We start from the raw sequence: 20,813 nt of genomic DNA on the forward strand, positions 1-20,813 counted from the left end.
TTGAAAATGTTTTGACTAGTGTTGAACTTTGAAAATTATTATTTTTTGTATCACCGGTTTAAAAAAAACACCCATTTTAAAAATATAGAAATAAATGAGAAATGATTTGGATACTTGATAGTGTAAATAGTTAAAATAGTAATTATTATATATTATATATTATATATTTATCTCTATTAATATTTATCATTTATTTAGCATATTTATAAAGACACAAAAAATAAAAATAAACAGCTCTACTTAAAATGGGAAATATGAGAAATAGAATTTAAAGAATTCTTATCATCATTCTATCTCCTATAGAAAACCACCATATTTATAATATATATGCAACACTTGAAAGCAGTAAAACGCTACCAATCTCAATATATACTAGTCATGATTTATTTACTCTCAATGAAAGAGAAAATAAAAGGACTTATCTTAGCTGAGGGGTAGTTTGGTTTTATATGTTTCGATATGCAATATCTATAGTATTAAATTAGAAGTTCATGTAAATAAAAGGTTTATATCTTTCCTTTTTTTCATTAAATATTGAGAGTATATGTTTTTTTATGACCCACTGCTATTGCCTTGGCTTGGACTTTTTAGTCTTCTTTATTGCAAACTGATGTCATTTTAAAAGAGCTTGATGTTTAATTTGTGTATAAGATATACTTATTTATAAATTATATTTTTTCTTATATATATTTTACAAACAAATACTTATTCACGTATATTTTGATCAAATATTATATAAGATAAGTCCCGTGACTAGAATAAAATTCGATTAGTATGAAATGACAAGGAAACGCTCTCTTATACTTAACCATTTATTATTTTCTATATTCTTTTTCTTTCATCAACATGTAAAAAGTTTATCCGGATTTTTATTAGCGAAAAGTAACCAAAATATACTCATCTATAACTTAAGGGCTTGTGATCTATTATTAAAAGCGACTTGCAAAAATAATCACATTTGCATAGCAAATTATAACTATATTTATCTTATTTCATTTAGCTTCACACTATCTATTATAAGGGCATGATTATTGCATTCATTTATGTTACAGTGCATCGGACTATTTCTTCATTTTTAGCTCCAGGCTCTAAATATAGAGCCACCGAACATAAATTTTTACATAATTTTATTTTTTAAATAATTATTATATTTATATTCATGATTTACAATCAAATAATAATGAGTAAAGTTATGAAGACACACAATTTGCATTTAAAAAATGCGTGTAAAATTATTTTTAAAAAATCTTATACATTAACCGAACCTTATGCACATAAAGTTATAATTAAATTACCCTAATTTGTTTCCTCGAATCTACTGGTTAGAAGTTTATAACCTCCTTTTTCTTAAAATTATTTGTCAAAGTTAATTCTAGTAATTTAGGGGAATATAAGAATACTTTTAGGGCAATGGAATCCAAGAGTTTATTGTATTTTATAATTTTGTTCATAGCTTCATTATAGAATAACACCTCTATGATATAGAGAGGAGTTTTTTTGCATGCATATCCTTCGAAAATCTCATATTTACACAATACTCTTCAAAGTACATAGATTTTACATGTACGTCATTTGAAGTCAACTAACCTCTAAAATTCAAACAATTTAGATATAAAAGGATGATATTATTTTTATTCCAGTTTTCATAAAGATGTTCTTGTCTCTTTTTATTAAATTATTAAAATTTAACTTGAAAATTAATCGGACGGGTATATTTCGAGGGGATAAGTATTAAAAAAGAGGGGAAACAAAGATACCCATATACCATCAATCTTGAATCAATTATAGTTCCAAATCTCAATTAAAATGATTGTAAGAATATAGCTGTACAAAACGAAGCAAAAGAGATCTGAAGAAGAGAATTAGGGAAATCCCCCACCGGCACAGCCGGCAATGCTACCTCCCCTCCTGCAGCCAAGCATTCTTCACCTGGGCCTGCAGGGATTCTCTGAAGCATTTGGCCCTCACCAAGCAGAAGTGCGTGCAGAATCCCATAGAAGACTTCACCCTGCACGTGTTCAGTATGTAGCATGCCGCGCACTCCATTCCTCTCCCTTGGACCACTAGGCCCCACGTCTTTGATCCTTGACCAAGTCCCGAGCTACTGGGTATACTAATCCTCTCCTCCTCGACCTCGTCCTCCTTCATCTCCTCGATCAGTATGATCCCGTCCGGCGTGCGGCTTTCTTGGTCCCATCTCTTCTTTATGTACGGCCAATTATCCGGTATCGCCGCCTCTTTCTCTAACCTCACGCCTTTCCGGTCGCCGGAGAAGATTTGCATCAAAAAAGGAGCCTCCCCTATGTTCCTCACTATCTGCAGGCATTTAATAAGCGGCATTAGCTAATTAAAATTGAGACGAAGACAACAAAGAGAAGGAAGTAATTCAAAAGTTTGGCAACATCTATGTCGAGATTCAATTTTTATGACCTATGAACATACTAAGATGTAGTAAAATATAGCATACAATTAGAAGAAAAGAAATCGAGAGTTGAGATAAGGAATTAATAGATAGAAAATTGTGATCGGAGTCGGGCAATACCTCTCCGGTTAACTCTTCCATCCACTCATCGAGCGTCTCATTGTTGATGGGAGATCTCCTCTTCTTCTTCTTCTTCTTCTCCCCTTCCCCTGATCTCACGGCTTGGCGAAATGGTTCCAAGAAAAGGGATTGGGAGGACGCCGTCTTGCTTGGTAGCGGATGATTCGCCGTAAGGACGGCTTCCGGTCGCCTTCTCCGATGAGTAGGTAATCTCGAAGTAGAATAAGGTCGAGACGAATTATTCCCAGGTATGAGCGGAAGAGGGGAGTTGATTCCCTTCAACTCCAGCGAGCAAGACGGAGAAACCATGGCTTCGGTGGGTTGAGAAGAGCGGGCGACGCGAATACTAAACCCCGCTATCTCCCTCTTCCTCAGTTCCTCCCCTCCCTCTTATCCGTCTCCCTGTCCGCGTGATTCCGCTCTCTTATTCGGAACGTGAAGGGGGTCGGCAAGACGAGACTTACACGGAAACCCAGTCCAAGTCCGCCTCTTATCGGTGTGATCCGACGTGGACGGATCTGCTGCGGAACAAGACGGATGAATGAGGTGGATGTATGTAGACGTTCGCTTACGTTGCAGAGCTTTCATTGGTTGATCATGCTCTCTGGTGTTTGACACCATGTGATGCACGAGAATCGCGTGCTTGGATGCCTCCCACCACGTTCCCGCGCGAGGCGGGCTCGCACAAAATTGGCGCTCGCCTGCTCTCCGCCTTCGATGGTGCCTCTACACGTCAGCACAGTTTCCACGTCAGCACACTTTCTCGATGACGCGGCGAGACGACGCTAATCAAGTTTTGAGACCGGCATTGACGGAGGATTACCGACTCCAGCACTCAATTTAACCGTACCGTACAAATAATTGTTTATCAATTAGTTTGATAAATATCTAAAATTAAATTTTTTAAGAGTATAGTAGTAATTAAAAAAATTAAAAAATATTACCAGTTCAATAGGTAATTATTACTTTTAATAATTTATTAAGTAAAATATATATATATATTGTTAACTCAAAGTAATGTATATATATGGGTATTGATATCTTTTTTATAATTAACTTATAAAAGTTTAATTAAATTTTATCTATTTAATTATCTTTTATTATTTATATATATCTTTCTTGTTAGTTTAAGACTAATTTAAATTAAATTTAAAAATGGATAGAGATAGAGAATTATATTTAAATTAAAGTCTATCTTCAAAGAATCAAATTTAAATAATTTAATATTAAATAATATCTTTTATAATTAAGATAAAATTATATCATCATAATTATGTCTAAGAGAGAAATCTTAAGCGAAGAAAAGTGTAATCTGAAATGTGAAAACTGACTATTATAGCTATTAGATTAAGATTATAAATTTTATAGGGTATTAAAGTATTTGCCAAACAATTAATACTGTTTAATATACGGATCCGGATTCGAACTCGGATTTGGATTTGGAACCTAGAGTTTGACCCGCTACTATTTGTTGCTCATTTGCCGATTTAGAACTCTGGAAGAGTTTTGATTCGAAGAAGCTCGATCGAAGAAATACCATGGCGGAGCAGCTAAGCATGGGCATCCTCATCGACATCGTCGACGAGGAGTGGATGCGAGACACGCTTCCCTGCGACGAGATCCCTCTACCATCCGAGATGGCCGTGAGAACCGAGGACACCGATGAAGCTAGTCTGTGATTCTTAAGCCCTTCTTCCTATTAAATTTCTGTTATTTCTTATTTGCTACAAATGACCAGCCTTCAATTTCTTGTTATTATTTTTAGTTGAGCGATTCTGATTTTAGATCAATTTTGTTCTCCTTGTTATTTGAAAAAGATCTAGGGTGAATCCGCGTGTTGATTTGTTGGTCACACTGCTTAAATGCTTATAATGTTCCATATTTGCCATGCAAAGTTAAATGTTAAATTTTATTGAAGATGATCTTGGCTACAGTATTTAGATTAAAGCCCTAAAAAAAAAGATGCTGCTGTGTAGTTATGCATCTTTATTGTCATTTTACTTTCTCGCTTTGAAAATTTCATAATTTACCTTCTCATAGAACACCTCCGGATTCGAACTTATGAAACTGAATTTATTTACTGGTTCTTTTTTTCTTGTGATAAACTAGATCAGGAAAGCCAACCAGTGGAAGGGGATGTTTGGCGTGACCTTGCCTTAGATAATCTTTAAGGCTGTATCCTGTATAAGGTACAATAAGCTTTTCTTTGTGGATCTTTACTATTTCTCATTTTCTGTTTATAGTTCATATCTGTTTGACAGACATTGATACATAGGGATGCTTGTGGTACTAATATTTTTATTGTATCTTTTGAATGAAATCTAGCTATTATAATACTAGTGAGATGCTTTGGATTCTTTGTTCTGTTTGGCTCTCTAGTTTATTTGTCTTAGAGATGAAGAAAACTACCTATATAAAATACTACCATATACCACCTGTTTTATAGGTTCTCTCCTTATTTATATAAAATTTTGTGAGGTTTCTCCTTAGGTCCATGATGCAAGAGTACAACCACAAAAGTTGGTAACTCTACCTACTGACTAGCATTAAAGATTTCATGATAAGGCTTCTCTTGTTTAGGTCAATGGGCGGTAGCAAATCTCAATCAATGGATCTATCCTTGCTTTCCTAATTGTACTTTTGGGAAAGGGCTTGTTAGAGATGATTATGATTGGAAGTCTTGATCTCATTCTATCACTAGGAAACCCCTTAGTTAGAACAGACCTGCAAGACTGAACATAAAAGAGAGGAAAAAAGAAAGCAAATCTGCTACGCTAGAATATATGCATATAGATTGAAAAGAAAACTGGTAAAATAAACTTAAATTCTCCAATAGTTCCAGTACATGAAGATTGAGGGAACATATGAACTAGCAAAGGTTTGCACTTGTGCATATGTTGACCAGTTACCTGATTATCATATCCTTGCTTTTGATTTATTTGGAATAATATCCAATCTATGTGGTAGGCAAGCTTGTTATCTAGGTGAACAAATGCAAAGGTTGCATTTATGTTTCCACCAGTTTTATCTGGTTTTGTTTGGTGAACCTTCTCTTTACTTCCTTTATGATTATTTATCTGATCAAGGTCTGGCATTTGGAATTGACCAGTATACGTTATCTAACATTGCATAGTTGATCTCTTCTTTGCAGTTTGGCAGTCACATGGTTCATGCTTAATGGGGTAGTTTTCTGCGGTTGGAGTAGCTAAGAGAACAATGATGTCAAGCAGTCACCTAATCAAAACAGCAATGGCAGTGTTGGTGCTTGGTTTATCCATTTGAACACTAGATAGAGTATCTGTAACCACACTATATGCTACTTGTTCCAGACCTACAGTGGGATGTTTCATAGCTTGAATAGAAACAATATGTAACTCGAGGAAGAATGCGCTTACTTTCTCTGTTCAATTGATGGTAGTAGTGACAACATCAAGCAGCATTACCTCTGTTGCATATGCACTTGCTACCAGGATGTCTAGACTAACTGAATCAATGTACTCAATTTGGTTGCATATGGATGGTTGTAATCAGATTTGCTGAGTAAAAAATTTTCATCCTACTGGGTGGTAAGAGAAGGTCATGCCTGTCCAACTAAGTAGATATACAATATATCAGATTTGATATGCCTTAAAACGATCGCACTAGATCAATCAGTCAAGATGTGAATGATATAGAGCATATTAGGATTTCCACAATCACTTGTTTTTAAGTTGTCTCGTTGTTTTCAAGTTGCAAATAGTCTATTGCGTGTTGCAAATACGCCATTACATAGTTTGCTAAGTTTTAAATTAGGGATAGCTGGCATGAGCAAGAGAATGAGACCCTTCTGACACTCTTACAAGATCTCTAGACCTTTGCTAAGACTTTTGTATCAGCTGCTCTCTTTTCTATTCTTCTTTTTCTCTCATGATGCAAAATGGACCTTATTCAAACATATCAGATTCTGAAGCCTAGCTGTCAATCTATGTTAAGGCTATAAATAATCATCAAGCAAATGATTTGACATGATATATAACATGATCTACAATGATTGCACATGCCTAATCATTGATGAATCCTTTATAAACTTGTAGATTTAGTTGCTATCTACTTCCATCTGTTTGGTGGAAAACAAATACTATCTCTGAGTGACTAAAAAGTGGGTACGTCTGAGCCATGTGGTTGAGGCCTTGAGGGAATCAGAGGCGTAGGCAACCTTCGTCTCTTTCCCTTCATCTCTTCCTCCTCGTAGTACTACTAATCAATTCTTCCATGTGCTCTCCATCACAAAAATGCCAACTTACTTCTCCTTTTTAGATCTATAAAATGCTTCTCTTGAGCAGTCTCACTCCTATCACTCACAACTTCTTAAGATGGGACTTCGAGGTATTATTCACTCACCTTCTTCTCTATAATTTTTTTTTTATATATATATACATATGCGTAATTTTAATATTTTATATTCTAACAGGCATGATCCAACGTTGCCCGTCGGGCCAGTATCGGAGGTTGGAGAAGAAGGGAGCCGAGAAGGTCGGCAGGCTCCGGTGGCTGCGGAGGGTGGTGCGCGGCAAACTGATAATTTTCCGTCTGACATCTTCCAAGAGACTGAAGTGGATGAGGTCCACAGTGATACCTAGGAGGGTCATTCAGCTATACGAGGAGATTACGAGGGCAATGCTACTGGATGCAGTGTATCCTTCAATCATTTTCTCCTCTCAATGGGGGTTGCCAGTTCTCTCTCATAATTCAATTGGTTGTAGGAAGAGGACTCTGTGTCCACAGAGGTACCTCTCTTCCTCATCATCTATAACTACTACATTTGTAAATTCTTGATGAATAAAACATTTTATCTACATGTTTCTCTCGGCCCAAAAATTTAGTGAAACAAAAGAACAAATAGAGAAATTACACCAACATCAATTTGTGTATGCGTGGTGCATGCAATATTCATAATATCATAATCAACAGTTGTGATATTTAAGAAGAAGAAGAGGAAGAAGAAGAAGAAGAAGAAAATTAAATTAAATCCCTGCAAGACCGACTAGACTACGGTGGGACGTGTACCCAACTACGAACCGCACGTAGGCGTCTCCCAAGTTGGGGAACCCTAGCCGCCGTATCGGTCTCGATCTCGATCGTGCTCTAGCTTTCTTCTTGGTCTCCGTCTCAAGATTACTCTGTGTTGCATCTTCTTCGACTAGCATTTCGGGCTCTTCTTCCAGGATCGTCGTCAGTCTTCTCCGTAATATTTTCTCGATATTCTTTATAGATTCCGCTCGCAGTCTCTTCTCGCCGCAGCAGGGGATCATCCACAAGAATTTATGCACTCTTTTCTTCATCTTTACAAGCTAATGGAGAGTCTTGCTCAGGATTGCAGGCATCTAAGAGGGATTAGGAAGGCATGCCTATTTATCTGTATACTTAAACGCGGCTGGTTTGATGTGGTCGAAGGGTTGTCTTGATCAAAGGGTAGGTGATTATTAGTTTTTGGCAGGGTCAGAGCACTCCATTGTCTATATTATAAGAGATTGGATAGAGTTTATTGTTAAATTTGTATCATGTATGAAGTTGCTTCAATATTGATTAAGAATGTATATCGACTTGGTAGGAGTAAACCATTGTTGACGAGTTCGATCTTTCCTTTCACTTTGTTTTCTTTTAATTAGAATAAATAACTTTAATGCATAGATTTTTTTTTTTTTTAAAAAAAATTTATTAAGAAATTAGGTAAGCCTTGTGGATGGGATAGTGCTCAATTGATAGGCAAAGAAGAATTCGATTCCTTTAAAAATTCGAGACAGGTATGGGGAAATATTGTCAAATCCTCTTTCCAGATCTCATTCCCAGCATAAGCATGAGAATGAGAGGATTCTTTTGGCATCATCATAAACTTTGGCTCTCTTATTCTACTCTAATTCTCTTTTACCTTCGATTTGGCATCTTTATTCCACAAAATAAGCTCATAATTTTTAAAGGCGTACGTGGATTTGAAGCTTTTGCAATGTTATTATTACATTTGGCACATTAAAATTCAATATTATAAATTTAATTCACAAAATCCTCATGTAAATTCGAGATAAATCAATCATATCTCATGAAAAATATAAAAAATATATATATACGTACAATTAAATGAGTTAGGACACATCGGATGTGCACATAGCTGTGCCACGTCAGACAACAGCACACATTCACGGCACTCTTTACTTAAACCACTGCATGAAAGACACGTGTCTCGTTCCCCCCCCCCCCCGCCCACCATCTCATTGGATTGCTAACCCACCATTGCGACATCGTGACGGTTGGACAATTAATTTGGTCTGCGTGGTTAACCTAAGTAAAGATTTTAGGTTAAAAGTCTCTTAACCGGGTTAACTTGTTATATAATAAAAGTATTTCTTTAAACGCTTTTTAGATTTTATTTTATTTTTATTTTGCAATAGAATTATCTCGAGATTTGCGAAACTCCGCAGGTGTGAAATATTAAATATTTTCTTTTAAATTTTTTTAAAATTTCCACATTAACATTAATTAGATAATAATAATAGAATCCAAGTCTCTTTCCCATCTTTTCCATCACCCAACCCTCCGGCGAAGCCGGCACAAACTTTCCTCATCGAATCCCACCTCTACTTCTTCTTTCCTCTATAATCCTTCTCATCTCCTTTTCCTCCTCCTCCTCCTCCTCGTTATATGCCAGAAGTGGAATCCCCAGCAATTGGCGAACCAGGAGACCCAAATAGAGATGGAAATGGTGGTGGTTTCCGTAAGACCTCGATCAAAAGGGCAATCCGAAGCAAACTCTCTAAGATTAAGCTTAGGAAGAAGAGAAGGCCGCAGCCTCCTCCGTTTCCTTACTCTCTCGAAACTGGTAAAGGTTGCTCCTTTTTGATCTGTTTCAATCCTCCTCAGTTGCCTCCGGATTCCCCAATTCGGGTCGCGTTTGTTGATCCCAAGGCGACAAAAAAGAAACCCTCGTCTTATGACGACTTTCTGAGGTCTGTCCTCGAGAAGAACGATTTCTACTCCAAGGACTGCAATGTCCACCAAGACATTGCCAAGAAGACCGATGGTGGTTAGATTTTTTTTTTTTTTTTTCAGTGATTCTTTAAAGTTTCGGTACAAGTATTTTGATGTATCCTCTTTTTTTTCTTTGTTCTGTTTAAGCAAATCAGGGCAAAGATGTGATTTTTGGTCCTTTTTTGGGAGGAGTGTGGATTTTTTAGTCACTCGTCTATAACAAAAGACGTGCATGTTACAACGTGTAAATATATTTTTTTTTCTTTTGATGTTTGAAGTGAAATCGAATAAGTAGTTCGAAATCTTCCATCGTGGAAGATGATTCTTGCAAGCTTACTGTTGATTCTTATTTAAATCTGGTAATGATTTTTCCTACTGTGCTGCTGCATATTGTTCAGTGTGAAGAAACTCTCTTTTTCATAGAGCAGTTAAAGATGCAATCTTTGGAGCAAGAAAGAGATTGATAGACTAAAGTTTCTTATGCATGTAATTAATGTTATGTTATAGATGATTATATGTTCCATATGATTATGTGTGTGTGTGTTGGGGGTTGGGTGGAGGGTGGGGTTGGACTTTTAGGTGGCCATTCATTGAGTTCCACGTCTGAATTACGACAGACTTTTGTGTCATCAACTCAGAATCAGTGGCTGGAGTAGATGATTCGTGAAGAGTAGATTATTTGTCTTCCTTAGTAATATGACCGATATGTTTGATGGCAAGGTCATCAAGTTTTACCAAATATGATTCCGCAGAGGTTTGTCAAGGTGTAAACCTTGTGAAGATGCATACTAATTCCACCGAGAGATTGATTAGCGTTGCCTGCATCTAATGCCTTGCAAAGTGCAAATCAGTTGGCTGACAAACAGAGTAATTTCTGACGGTTCCGCTTTCTAGGTATGTCTAACTAAGTTTTAAAATTCCTGTATTATCTGAGTTCATCCTTTCAAAGTGATAATTTCATTTTTGATATTTTTTTATCTAGCCATACAAGTTTCATTATAGACACTAATGCTTTGTGACAGATATGCTCTTCATGATGAATGTTAAAGTTTCAGAGGCTAATTTTCTTAGATTATGCCTATTATTCTCTTATGGTGCTCATTTGATATGAAGATATCAGGGAAGATGCACAAGTCAATTTTGATGGGGTACTTTGAAGTTTGAAGCAGCTTTACAGAAAGCTCAATGACTGCATTATTTCTCCAAAGAGTGATTGTCACTGATTGAAAACCACTGCATTTAGCCGGAATAAGGGTGTAGCGTTGGTGTTATCGAAGGCTTGAAGCCAATTGCAATTTTAGCATATGTCACTGTACCGTGTTCTGGTGGGTTGGTCTGTTCATTGAGAAGCTACAACTTACAGCCACAAGGTACATCTTAAGCATGTGGAAAATGTTATATTGTTTTAAGAAATAATGTGAAAGTTGTGCAGCATGATGTTCCCTTCGCATGTGTAATAATGAAAATAGTAACAGTTCTCATGTAGCCAGTGATCATATGTATCTGAACTTTTTGTGACATGTATGTTGGAAGCCTGACATTTTCTTTTTCATAGAACATAAGTTGCAAGAGAAGTCATATGTATCTGAGCTTTTTGTGACATGTATCAGTATTGTGTGTATAGGTTGGGGAGAGAGTTAGGGAGGCAAACCGGCAACTCATAAGGTAATTAATTTCAGAGATCGTGATGCTTGATTAGCATACGACTAACCTCATGATTTTGATCTCTTAGGAGCCACTGATCTATTGGTGATGGCTTCAGAAGTAAAACCTAAGATTGATTTTCAAGATGCATGTAACAGTACCTCACACAAGTGGCCATTGGGCTTCTATTTGAGTAATCCAATTATAAGAGTGCTTCTGCAGTGAACAGCATTATGGATGTGCACTTAAAAAGAAATAGGATATGCTGTAAAGGATAATTTATAGGAAGAACCTAGAGAAGAGCTGAAACAAGAGGTGGAATGTGTATCAGAGATATCTCAGGCTTACTTTCCCATGGCCCTCCAGTGCATTGCTGACCTTACATTCATTTGCATATTGGATTTTATCACTCATGTATGATAATGCTGGCTGCACTTATTCAATGAGCTGACATCAAGAACACTTTAATTATCTGCCAAAATGTCCCGAATCTTTTGTTAAAGAAGGCGGTGAATATCAGCATCAGGGTAAGTTGTCACATTCAACTACTAGTGCATTTTGGAATCCCCTATTGGATTTGTGTTTTTGTTGGACGTATGCTTTATATCTGTTTCTTACTAAAAACAGTGAGCATAATTTTGTATCTTATTAGTAATGGTGAGAATTTTTTATGATACACAAGTTTCTGATATCAATCTTCATCTCCATTCACTTGGAGGTATCCTAGTGGAATGAGTATGCCTACCTGTATTAAGATGGATTATGCCTAACATTGCTCAGAAGTCTACGCCTTATGTTCAGAAAATGAGCTGTAAGCCACAATACCACAATAGTATCTAAGCCTTGATCTCAAGGGCAATTGAAACAGGCTAAATTAACTCATTTAGTGTGAGATTGCTTTGTTCTATGCCCTAATGGCTATTGCACATCTTGTTCACGGTTCTGTTTCTTCCCTTTCTAGCAAACGCAAAAACAGGATTATTAGACGTAATTAGATGCTGAGTAATAAGTTTTGAGTTATTGAGCAGAAGATCATTACTCTCTAATAGTGTACTACTGTGCTTACTTGTCCAAAGAAAATTATTTGAACCACAGGAATGGGAACTTTCTGATTACAATTTTGATATTTATTACTGCAAGCCATTCTTCTCAATATCACTGCATCTTCTACTGTATTATATTAGGTCAATATCCCATATCATTCAAGGACCGTGCAGCTGTTCCTGAATAAATAAGTTTGGGATATTCCAGATTCAGTTGTCAGTCATACTTATGAGTTGACTAGCATCTCAAACTCCCAGGGAAAAAAAATTAAAACAAGAAAGAAATTTAAATTAAAAAAACAGAGAGGAAAAGATACACTGCAAGATTCTCTATGCCGAAGCTTGTCAAGCTTTGGTGGATTTAGCAAGAAATGGATGGCCTACAATCTACAAATTTATTTACAAGGGCGGCAGATCCACCAATCAACTTCTCTTCTTTTGTAGATCTAACTACCAGTTTCCTCTCTCTATCTGTAAGATTTTTTTCTTTCTTTCTTTCTTTCTTTTCAAACATGACGTACTTTTTTCCTGTTATTTATACATCATTGATGGGGAGAGGATGCTGTCTCGGTGTTTCCTGCGGGAGCTCTCCAAGTTCCATAGGAATGCCATCCAGGATAACATTCTCATTGTCAATACCTTCTGCCTCCTTGTAGTCATTTAGAGCTCTCCTTGCATACACTGTGAATACGACTATCATGATAACGGTAACGATGAGAGATACAATATTGTAAACTATCTCCACCGGTGTCATGGTGTAATTGCCATACTGTACATCTGCCAATGTTCGTATCAACCGTCCGCTGCAGAGAAACATAGAGAAACATCACAAGGTATGAAAAAGAAGAGTATGTAAGAGAGAAGCTGAAATTTGTCAAGACATACTAACAATTTACATATCCAAATAGATGCCTAGTGAACAATGTTTGCTGGGGTGAAGTTTCAAGGAATATGAGCTGGGGACTTGTCTAACTTCTGCATGTTTATAGATCATTGTGATCTATATAAATCAGTGTGCCATAGAACTAAACAAAGATCTGAATATGCCAAAGATATAAATGCTTTGTAGATGATGTCTACTGAGTTTCAAGGAATGAGCTGGAAACTTTCCAACTTAACCATATTATAGATCTTTGGGGATATCTATAAAATTCACTGTGCAACAAAGTACTGAAACAAGTACTCGCATAAACAGAAAATAGGTGTACAACACAAGAGTTAACACAGTTTTCTAAGCCAGGAGGAATCGTAATTAATATGCGCAGTTACCTACCAGCGAATTACAGTAAAAACACAAATAACAAGAAGGATTCTTATTCTAAATATCGTGTATGTTGTTTAAAGAAACAATATTTTAAGATAGAGATGATTTACTGACCTGTAGATATAGAGGAAAGCTTCAGGTATCATTCCAGCAATTGAACCACAAATATAAGGTCCAAATTTCATATTTGTAGCTGTTACCGCATAATTAAAGATCGTGTATGGAAATGGTGAGATTCTAAACAGTGCTACAACTCGAAACTGTTGGAACCAGCTTCCTTCACCAGCTAACCTAATAACTGCAGTCTGCTGAGGCCATTTCTTCATCCATGCCTATGGAATTGGGAAAATAGAAATAGAAGGTTAGTAGAATCCTAATAGTGGAATGACTCAGATCAAGGAACTTGCAGGTCTTACATGTATACGTTCACGAAACAACGAACCAAACAAATAAGGCAATATCATGCCTATGGTAGTCCCAACCATAATGATCACGAATCCCAGACCATATCCAAATATCATTCCTGCCAACCACATTGAGGGACCAGATGGGAACAAAATAACGGGAAAGAAAGCCAATGAGGCAACAAGAACAAGAGCAAGTACAGGCCGCCCAAAAGCAGTTGCTTCCCATTGCATGATTGGCACAATAACCTATAACAGATATCAAATGATTAATTGAGTTTGAGTTTCGGAAAAACATAATAGAATCATATTAGTTCCTTCTGGGTCCAAGACAATGATCCCTAAGTATGGCTGTAATGTGAGAACTGAGCAAACATATTGCCCAGACATCGTACAAGCAAGTTCTTTTTTTCATTGAAAAATGGTACTTCCCAATGATTAAAAGTTACATAATTAAGTAAAAGAATGATAAGACACTTCTAAATTGTACAAGCAGGATAATAAATCTCCCAAGCCAGCCAAATTTGCCGGATGCTTTCCTTGAAGCAAGTAACAATTAGAGAGCCTTCTTATTGAAAGTTCTGTTATTTCCCCACTTCTAAATCTGCCACCAAATTAAGCAAATCAGCACACTCCATCCAAGTCTGAGAAAAGCAACTACAGATTCCTCCAATTCAGCCAGAACACCTTGACAGGATAAGGAGGACTTTGCTTGTTGCAGTTTGAAAATTAGTGATGAATTATGTGTCATGTACCAGCGAGTTCCAAAGCATTTGAAATAGACATAACAAGTGGGCAAGTAAGTGTGTTATTGAGCAGGATTTACCTTGATGATTCATAACATTTAGAGTGCCATAACTAAGTGGATTTGTTTAGTTTAAAGCAGTAATACTCCAAATAAAAGAATCAAAGAAGGAATAAAGGCCAATAATTTTGGAAACATAATATCTGCAGTAAAAAATGGCAGCGAAAGAGATGGACTAATGTTGGGATTACCTTCTTAAAAGCAAGAGGGATTCCCCATTTCACAATGATGAAAGCAAATATTATCAGAAGGAAGCAGCCAAATAAGATTTTCATCCACCAGATGAAGGTCTTTCTCCTTGTGGGCTCAAATGACCCTATAGAGTTAGCATCAGAAGTCCTTGCCTGACGTGGGATAACCAGCCTTGAATATTCATCCTCTTTTACATTTTGCTCAGAATTTTCACCATTCTTTCCCAAAATCTCAGTCGAAGCTGACATCTTTAAATAGAGACTAGAAACCTGTACGAGACATGATGGCATCAGAACAAGGTCATTCAACATCAAGTGAATGCATTCTAGAATTCCATGAATCATTAATATAGGAGACCAGTGCCCTAATTTCAAGAGATGAAACATATATTCTTGAGCTACATGAAAGAAAAGATATTTAGGAATCAAAAGGTACTATAAGTTATTCCATGTGAGTGCAGTGACAAATCACAAATGTATTGCCAGTATGATTCTACAAATATATTGCTAAAATAAGATCTTAATGTCTATGAACAACTCAAAATTTTCACGAGTTAGACTCGCTCCATGCACATGAACTTGATGCAGCAGAGAATAAATCAAGTGATCCATAATAAATGAGGCATGATGTGAGGAATCTTTCACTGATTCCGGAAATTTATCAATGTTCCTTTCTACATCTCAAACCGTACATAAACTACAATACTACATGCTAAACAAAAACAGTCATTTCTTACACATACATCAAAGATCATTTCTTACACCCCAAATCACACTAAATATCTCCAAATTCCTATGGTTTATGAAAGAAATCCTGCACGATTAACATAACAAGAATTCCACCCAACCTGCTTGCTGACCCCAAATAACTACAATTTCTAGCTCTCTAGTTTCTAATTTACGTCTTCTACTTGATATTTACCTAAGATAAACACAATTAAGAAGTGGGTCATTGGCAAAATATAAGAAAAGGGGCTTACTTGCGCACTTCTCATTTCTTCTCAAGAACGATAGAATAAATCCTCAAAGCCTATCCCACTAATCTATCCTTCGTATAAAAAATCAATCAATTCAAAGATCCCCTCTTCCTTAAACCCAAGAGGAAAAAGAGAGTAAAGTTTTACGGGTAAAAATTTATCGAGCCCAAATCGAACCTCGAAAAGAAATAAGCAGAGGAAAGATAAGTTTTGACGCTACCTCGCAAAGAAATCCCGCAGGTAAGGAGGAATGAGAGAAGAGGAGGAGGGGAGAAGTGGGGGATTTTAGTTTGGTGAGCGATCGACGCCGCCTCCGACAAGCAACAGTGCACGCGCACAGATGCGTAAGCAGCACGAATGAGACCAAGTCGGGGAATTTGTGAAATTTAACAGAAAAAAAAACCTGAAACTCCCCAATCCCTCCCCACAAATCCAATCGCGCGACTGTTGTTTTACGAAAAAGCCCTTCTCCGCCGCTTTTGGAAATTGATCACAAACCACCGAACGTTTTGTTTTTATTATCTTTTACATCCCTGCCTTGTCTGTCTTATTATGTGACCTATAACCTTGAACCCTCAAAACCGTCCAAATTACCATCCTCTTGAGTTACATCTTACAACATATTTCAAAGTATTGCTATCCTCGTATTTGATTCATGGTTCAAATTAATCTTTAAAAAAATGTGGTCAAGGAATGACTCGATATCCTTTCTTGGGTGGTGCTTCTAGATATTGGATTGATTCAATATTTGACAAACTATTCTTTCATCTATTCATTTGGTCAAGGAAATGACATAGAAGGCGACCACATTTTCTTTCTTGCCATTATTATGGATTCTTGAACGAAAGACTCGAGACCAAATCCCTGACAGTGTTCACACTGCCTTCTAGAACTGACAACGGTTTGCAATTTAGAAAGATGCAAACCAATTTTTTTTTTCTTGAGATGAAACAAAAACTCTCGCTAGTTTCAGGCATGGATTTCCTATCAATCCACAATATTCTGGGAAAAAGAAGTGGATACTTACTTAGCTGCAATGCGTCACTCTCATTAAAAAGAATACCATATGCCTCATTATAAATTCGATTGTTTTTTTTTTAAATAAATATTAAGATGAATAAGTGGTAGAATTTTCACCGGAGTATATTCGTATGATTTGAGTCTAATATATATATTTTTAAAGAGTTTGCCCAATAAAATTACCATTATTCAATCAGAATGTTTCTCTTTTTTTTTTTAAAAAAAATAAAAAAAGCTCATTGCATCACACAATGAGAGAAGTATGATTCAAATAAGACGTCCACTAGTATCTAATGGTGAGATTCTACAAGGTCGGGCTCCGGCGCTACGGCGATGGGCGTGTCCGGCAGATCGTACGACTCCCCCACCTCCTCCACCAGCTTTGACCTCTCCACCGTCGGATCGAACTGCTTCACCACCAGCACTGAGGCCGTCGTCGAGAACTCCGACGCCGCCAGGTAGCTTCCCACCGGCCCCAGCTCGGGGCAATCCCTCACGTCCGCGCTCAGGGCCATGCACGGGGGCATCTGCCCCACCAAGAAGAGGTTGCTCCGCCCCACCTCCTTGACCGCCGCCACGATCTCCGCCTTCCCGTTCACCACCTTCTCCTCGTACTTGATCGAGCCGTCCGACGCCGCGGCGACCTTAGATTTGAACTCGGCGAGGGCAGCCTCGTCGGCGGAGGCGTCGTTGTCGTCGATAGCGATGCGCACGCTGTTGCTGCCGATGTTGACGTTGCTGAAGACGAATCGCAGCACGGTGAGGGCGATGCCGGGGTGCTCGGCGATGCGGGTGGAGTAGGCGAGGGCCTCGCGGTCGTCGCGGCCGCCGAAGAAGAGGACGGCGACGGAGTAGGAGACGTCGCTGGAGGAGACCTGGGAAGCCCCGCCGAGGCCGCGGTCGACGAGGATCCCGACGGAGCAGGGCGCGTGGCGGAGGACGCGCTGGTTGACGTGCTGGTAGTCGTGGCCGAGGGACTCCATGGAGCCGTCGATGCGCTGGAGCTTGTGGAAGGGAAGGAGGATGAGGGCGACGCGCTTCTGCTGGGCGCTGGTGACGACGTCCTCGTGGATGGTGTGGAGGTCGGAGATGGCGGTCATGGAGCGGATGGTGACGTGGCTGAGCTGCTGGTAGGCCTGGAAGGCGACGACGATCTGGTCCTCCTCTGATTGGTGACGCTTGTTATTCCAGAAGGGGAGGCCGTTGCGCCGGGCCTTGTGGACCATGGAGATGGCAGAGGAGCGCTCGGAGAGCTCCATGAGATGCATTGCGTAGACCACGATGCCGCGGCGGCGCGTGCCGCGGGATGACTCGACGAGGTTGATCATGGTCGGGATGTTGCGGCTCCCGTGGAAGCAGGCGAGGACGCGGAGCTCGCTGGCGCTCTCGGCGCTGCAGCTGATGGACCGGTGCTTGTAAGGGGCGGCACGGCGGGCGGGCTTGTAGATGCCGGTGACGATGGGGGTGGTGATGAAGGTGGTGAAGAGGGCCATTAGCACGAGGATGGCGAAGGACTCGTCGTTGAGGACCTTGCGGTCCTTGCCAATGTTGAGGACGATGAGCTCCACCAGGCCCTTCGTGTTCATCAGGAAGCCGAGGGTGATGGCCTCCCGCGGGGGGATCTTCGCCGCGAGGGCGACGAGGACGGTACCACCGACCTTGCCGACGCACGCTGTGGTGATTACGAGGGCGAGGAGGCCCCACGATTGCCCGCTGGAGATGGTCGCTACATTGGTCTTGAGGCCGCTCGAGACGAAGTAGAGAGGGAGGAAGAGCCCGGAGATGAGGTCTTCGACCTTTTCGATGAGGATACCGGCGAAGGGCCCGTCTTTAGGGACCACAATGCCGACAACGAAGGCGCCGAATAAGGCGTGGATGCCGATGGTGTCAGTTACGAAGCCAGCCGCGAGGACGGTGGCGAGGGTAGCGCAGATGTAGACTTCCTTGACCGGTTCCCCGTCCGGGGAGCGGCGCGCCATCCAGTTGAGGACCGGGCGGACGGCGACTGCGACGAAGACGACGAAGCCGGCACCGGTGAGGAGGACCCAGAGGGAGACGAGCGGTGAGCCGGATCCGGAGAGGGCAATGGCGAGGGCGAGGAGGATCCACGCGGCAACGTCGTTAACAGCGGCAGCGGACATGGCCATGCGGCCGAGTTCGGTGGTGAGGAGCTTTAACTCCGCGAGGATGCGGGCGAGGACGGGGAATGCGGTGATGGAGAGGGCGACGCCCATGAAAACGAGGAAGGGGCCCTCACGAACCCCTCGGGAGACGGTGGAGCGGAGGACGAAAGAGGTGCCGATGCCCATGATGAAGGGGAGGGAGATTCCGGCCAAGGCAATGGCCAGAGCGCGCTTCCCCGTGCGGCGGATGGATTGGAGGTCGAGCTCCAGGCCGACGAGGAAGAGGAAAAAGAGTAGGCCAATGTTGGCGAGCGTATCGAGCACCGTCAGGCTCTGTTTCGGGAACACCGCGTTCAGGAATGCGGTGCTCCGGCCGAGGGCCGATGGCCCCAGAATGATACCGCCCTATAGGATCATAGTAAATACATAAAAGAAAAAGAAGAAGAAGAAGAAGAAGAAGAAAGAACTTGGATACGATAAAAAGAGATGGACTTACTATGATCTCCGCGATAACCCTAGGTTGACGGAGAGGACGGAGGATAAATGCTAGAGTCCGAGTGAGGGCGACGACGAGGCAAATCTGAAGGATGGCCAACGGCAGCGCGTAATCCAACGGATTATCCCCTTGCCAAGACCCATTGGACGTCGCCTTCATCGGCGTAGGGCAAGTCATCGTCGTAGCATTCGTTGCCGCCATTGCCATCGCCATTTCAAATCCTTTCCCTTTCCTTCTCTTCTCTCTCTATCCCAAATAAAAAGGATTAGGATTTACAAGAGAGGAAGAGGAAGAGGAGGAGGAGGAGGAGAGGAGAAACAAATTAAAAAAGTAAAAATAAAATAAAAATATCGATTGGTATTAGTAAAGAAATCAATGCAGTATTATAAACGGGTCCATGCAATATTGTGTCCTCGTCTCTCAATTTCTAGTTGGACTCTAAACAGGGAAGAATCCAACGTATCCAACTAGGAATTGGAGCGCAGAAACACAACTGCATCAAAATCGAAGCACCAACCAAAAGTGTGGACGTCCGAGAAAGAACTGGATTCGGATGGATATATATATAACAAGTAATAATAGTGGATTAATGAGATGATTTGGTGCATCCCGTCTTCCTCGCTCTCTCGCTCTATCTATTTATAGCGGAAGAGAGAGAGAGAGAGAGAATGACTAAAATAGCCCTGTAAAGTTAAACCTTAGAATCCTTAATCCATGATATAACAACTCGGTTGTGTGATAAAGAGGATAATAGAATAGAGCAATTAAAAACATAACCTCGAGGGCATTCACGTAAAAATAATAAATTTTAAAGGCTATACACGTAATATGCAATTTAGAAGGGCAGGATTAAAAAGAAGAAGAAGAAATAATTAGGGACTCCAATATTAGGGAGGCCTTAATAGCCTCTTAATCACATAGATTAGATTAGGATAGCAACAAGCACATCTGGATTCCAGCGTGATCCCAGCCATAGCCGTTTAATTTCAGATCATCCAAAGGGGACTAGATAAAAGCTCATGGATAGAAACATTTCATTGTTTAACACGGATACGTAAGGATATAAAATTATAAATGGGATAACAAATATATCCATCTATTAACACAATTAACAATTATCTAAGAAAAGCTTATCTCAAAATATATTGGATAACACATGATGCAATTCACTAATTTCTCCATGACAGAAATTCTTTTGTAATTTTTTTGTTGCGGAGTAATACGCTGTGGTACAAGGGTAGTAGCATGATTAGATCGTTTATGATAATAATCATTTGATTAAAGTGGATGCATTAATATTAA

At 39.6% G+C, this 20,813-nt stretch overlaps 4 protein-coding genes and 1 long non-coding RNA gene across 5 annotated transcripts; 2 read left to right on the plus strand and 3 right to left on the minus strand.

Moving 5' to 3' along the window:
* Positions 1-1,773: 1,773 nt before the first annotated feature.
* LOC140784425 (uncharacterized) lies at positions 1,774-3,004 on the minus strand. Its single transcript, XM_073131831.1, has 2 exons — positions 2,543-3,004; positions 1,774-2,316 (listed from the first exon to the last, which is right to left on the minus strand). The coding sequence occupies exons 1-2, from the start codon at positions 2,849-2,851 to the stop codon at positions 1,897-1,899; spliced, it is 729 nt and encodes a 242-aa protein (XP_072987932.1). The 5' UTR covers positions 2,852-3,004; the 3' UTR covers positions 1,774-1,896.
* A 1,025-nt stretch (positions 3,005-4,029) lies between these two features.
* LOC140802297 (anaphase-promoting complex subunit 13) lies at positions 4,030-6,117 on the plus strand. Its single transcript, XM_073157813.1, has 3 exons — positions 4,030-4,213; positions 4,652-4,731; positions 5,694-6,117. Exons 1-2 carry the CDS (start codon positions 4,081-4,083, stop codon positions 4,711-4,713), a joined length of 195 nt encoding a protein of 64 aa, XP_073013914.1. The 5' UTR covers positions 4,030-4,080; the 3' UTR covers positions 4,714-4,731; positions 5,694-6,117.
* A 2,914-nt stretch (positions 6,118-9,031) lies between these two features.
* LOC140782679 (uncharacterized) lies at positions 9,032-11,883 on the plus strand. The gene is made up of 3 exons (XR_012107928.1): positions 9,032-10,914; positions 11,169-11,209; positions 11,277-11,883. It is a non-coding gene; the product is annotated as an uncharacterized lncRNA (long non-coding RNA).
* A 616-nt stretch (positions 11,884-12,499) lies between these two features.
* Positions 12,500-16,023, minus strand: LOC140780586 (uncharacterized). The gene is made up of 5 exons (XM_073126230.1): positions 15,876-16,023; positions 14,896-15,165; positions 13,912-14,148; positions 13,610-13,827; positions 12,500-13,034 (listed from the first exon to the last, which is right to left on the minus strand). Exons 1-5 carry the CDS (start codon positions 15,888-15,890, stop codon positions 12,767-12,769), a joined length of 1,008 nt encoding a protein of 335 aa, XP_072982331.1. The 5' UTR covers positions 15,891-16,023; the 3' UTR covers positions 12,500-12,766.
* A 1,061-nt stretch (positions 16,024-17,084) lies between these two features.
* Positions 17,085-20,030, minus strand: LOC140797957 (cation/H(+) antiporter 19-like). Its single transcript, XM_073151672.1, has 2 exons — positions 19,512-20,030; positions 17,085-19,420 (listed from the first exon to the last, which is right to left on the minus strand). The coding sequence occupies exons 1-2, from the start codon at positions 19,722-19,724 to the stop codon at positions 17,183-17,185; spliced, it is 2,451 nt and encodes an 816-aa protein (XP_073007773.1). The 5' UTR covers positions 19,725-20,030; the 3' UTR covers positions 17,085-17,182.
* Between the last annotated feature and the right edge of the window lie 783 nt (positions 20,031-20,813).

The sequence above is a fragment of the Typha latifolia genome, chromosome 1 (genome assembly GCF_019914945.1).
Source record: "Typha latifolia isolate L0001 chromosome 1, TyphaL0001v2, whole genome shotgun sequence".
NCBI lineage: Eukaryota > Viridiplantae > Streptophyta > Magnoliopsida > Poales > Typhaceae > Typha > Typha latifolia.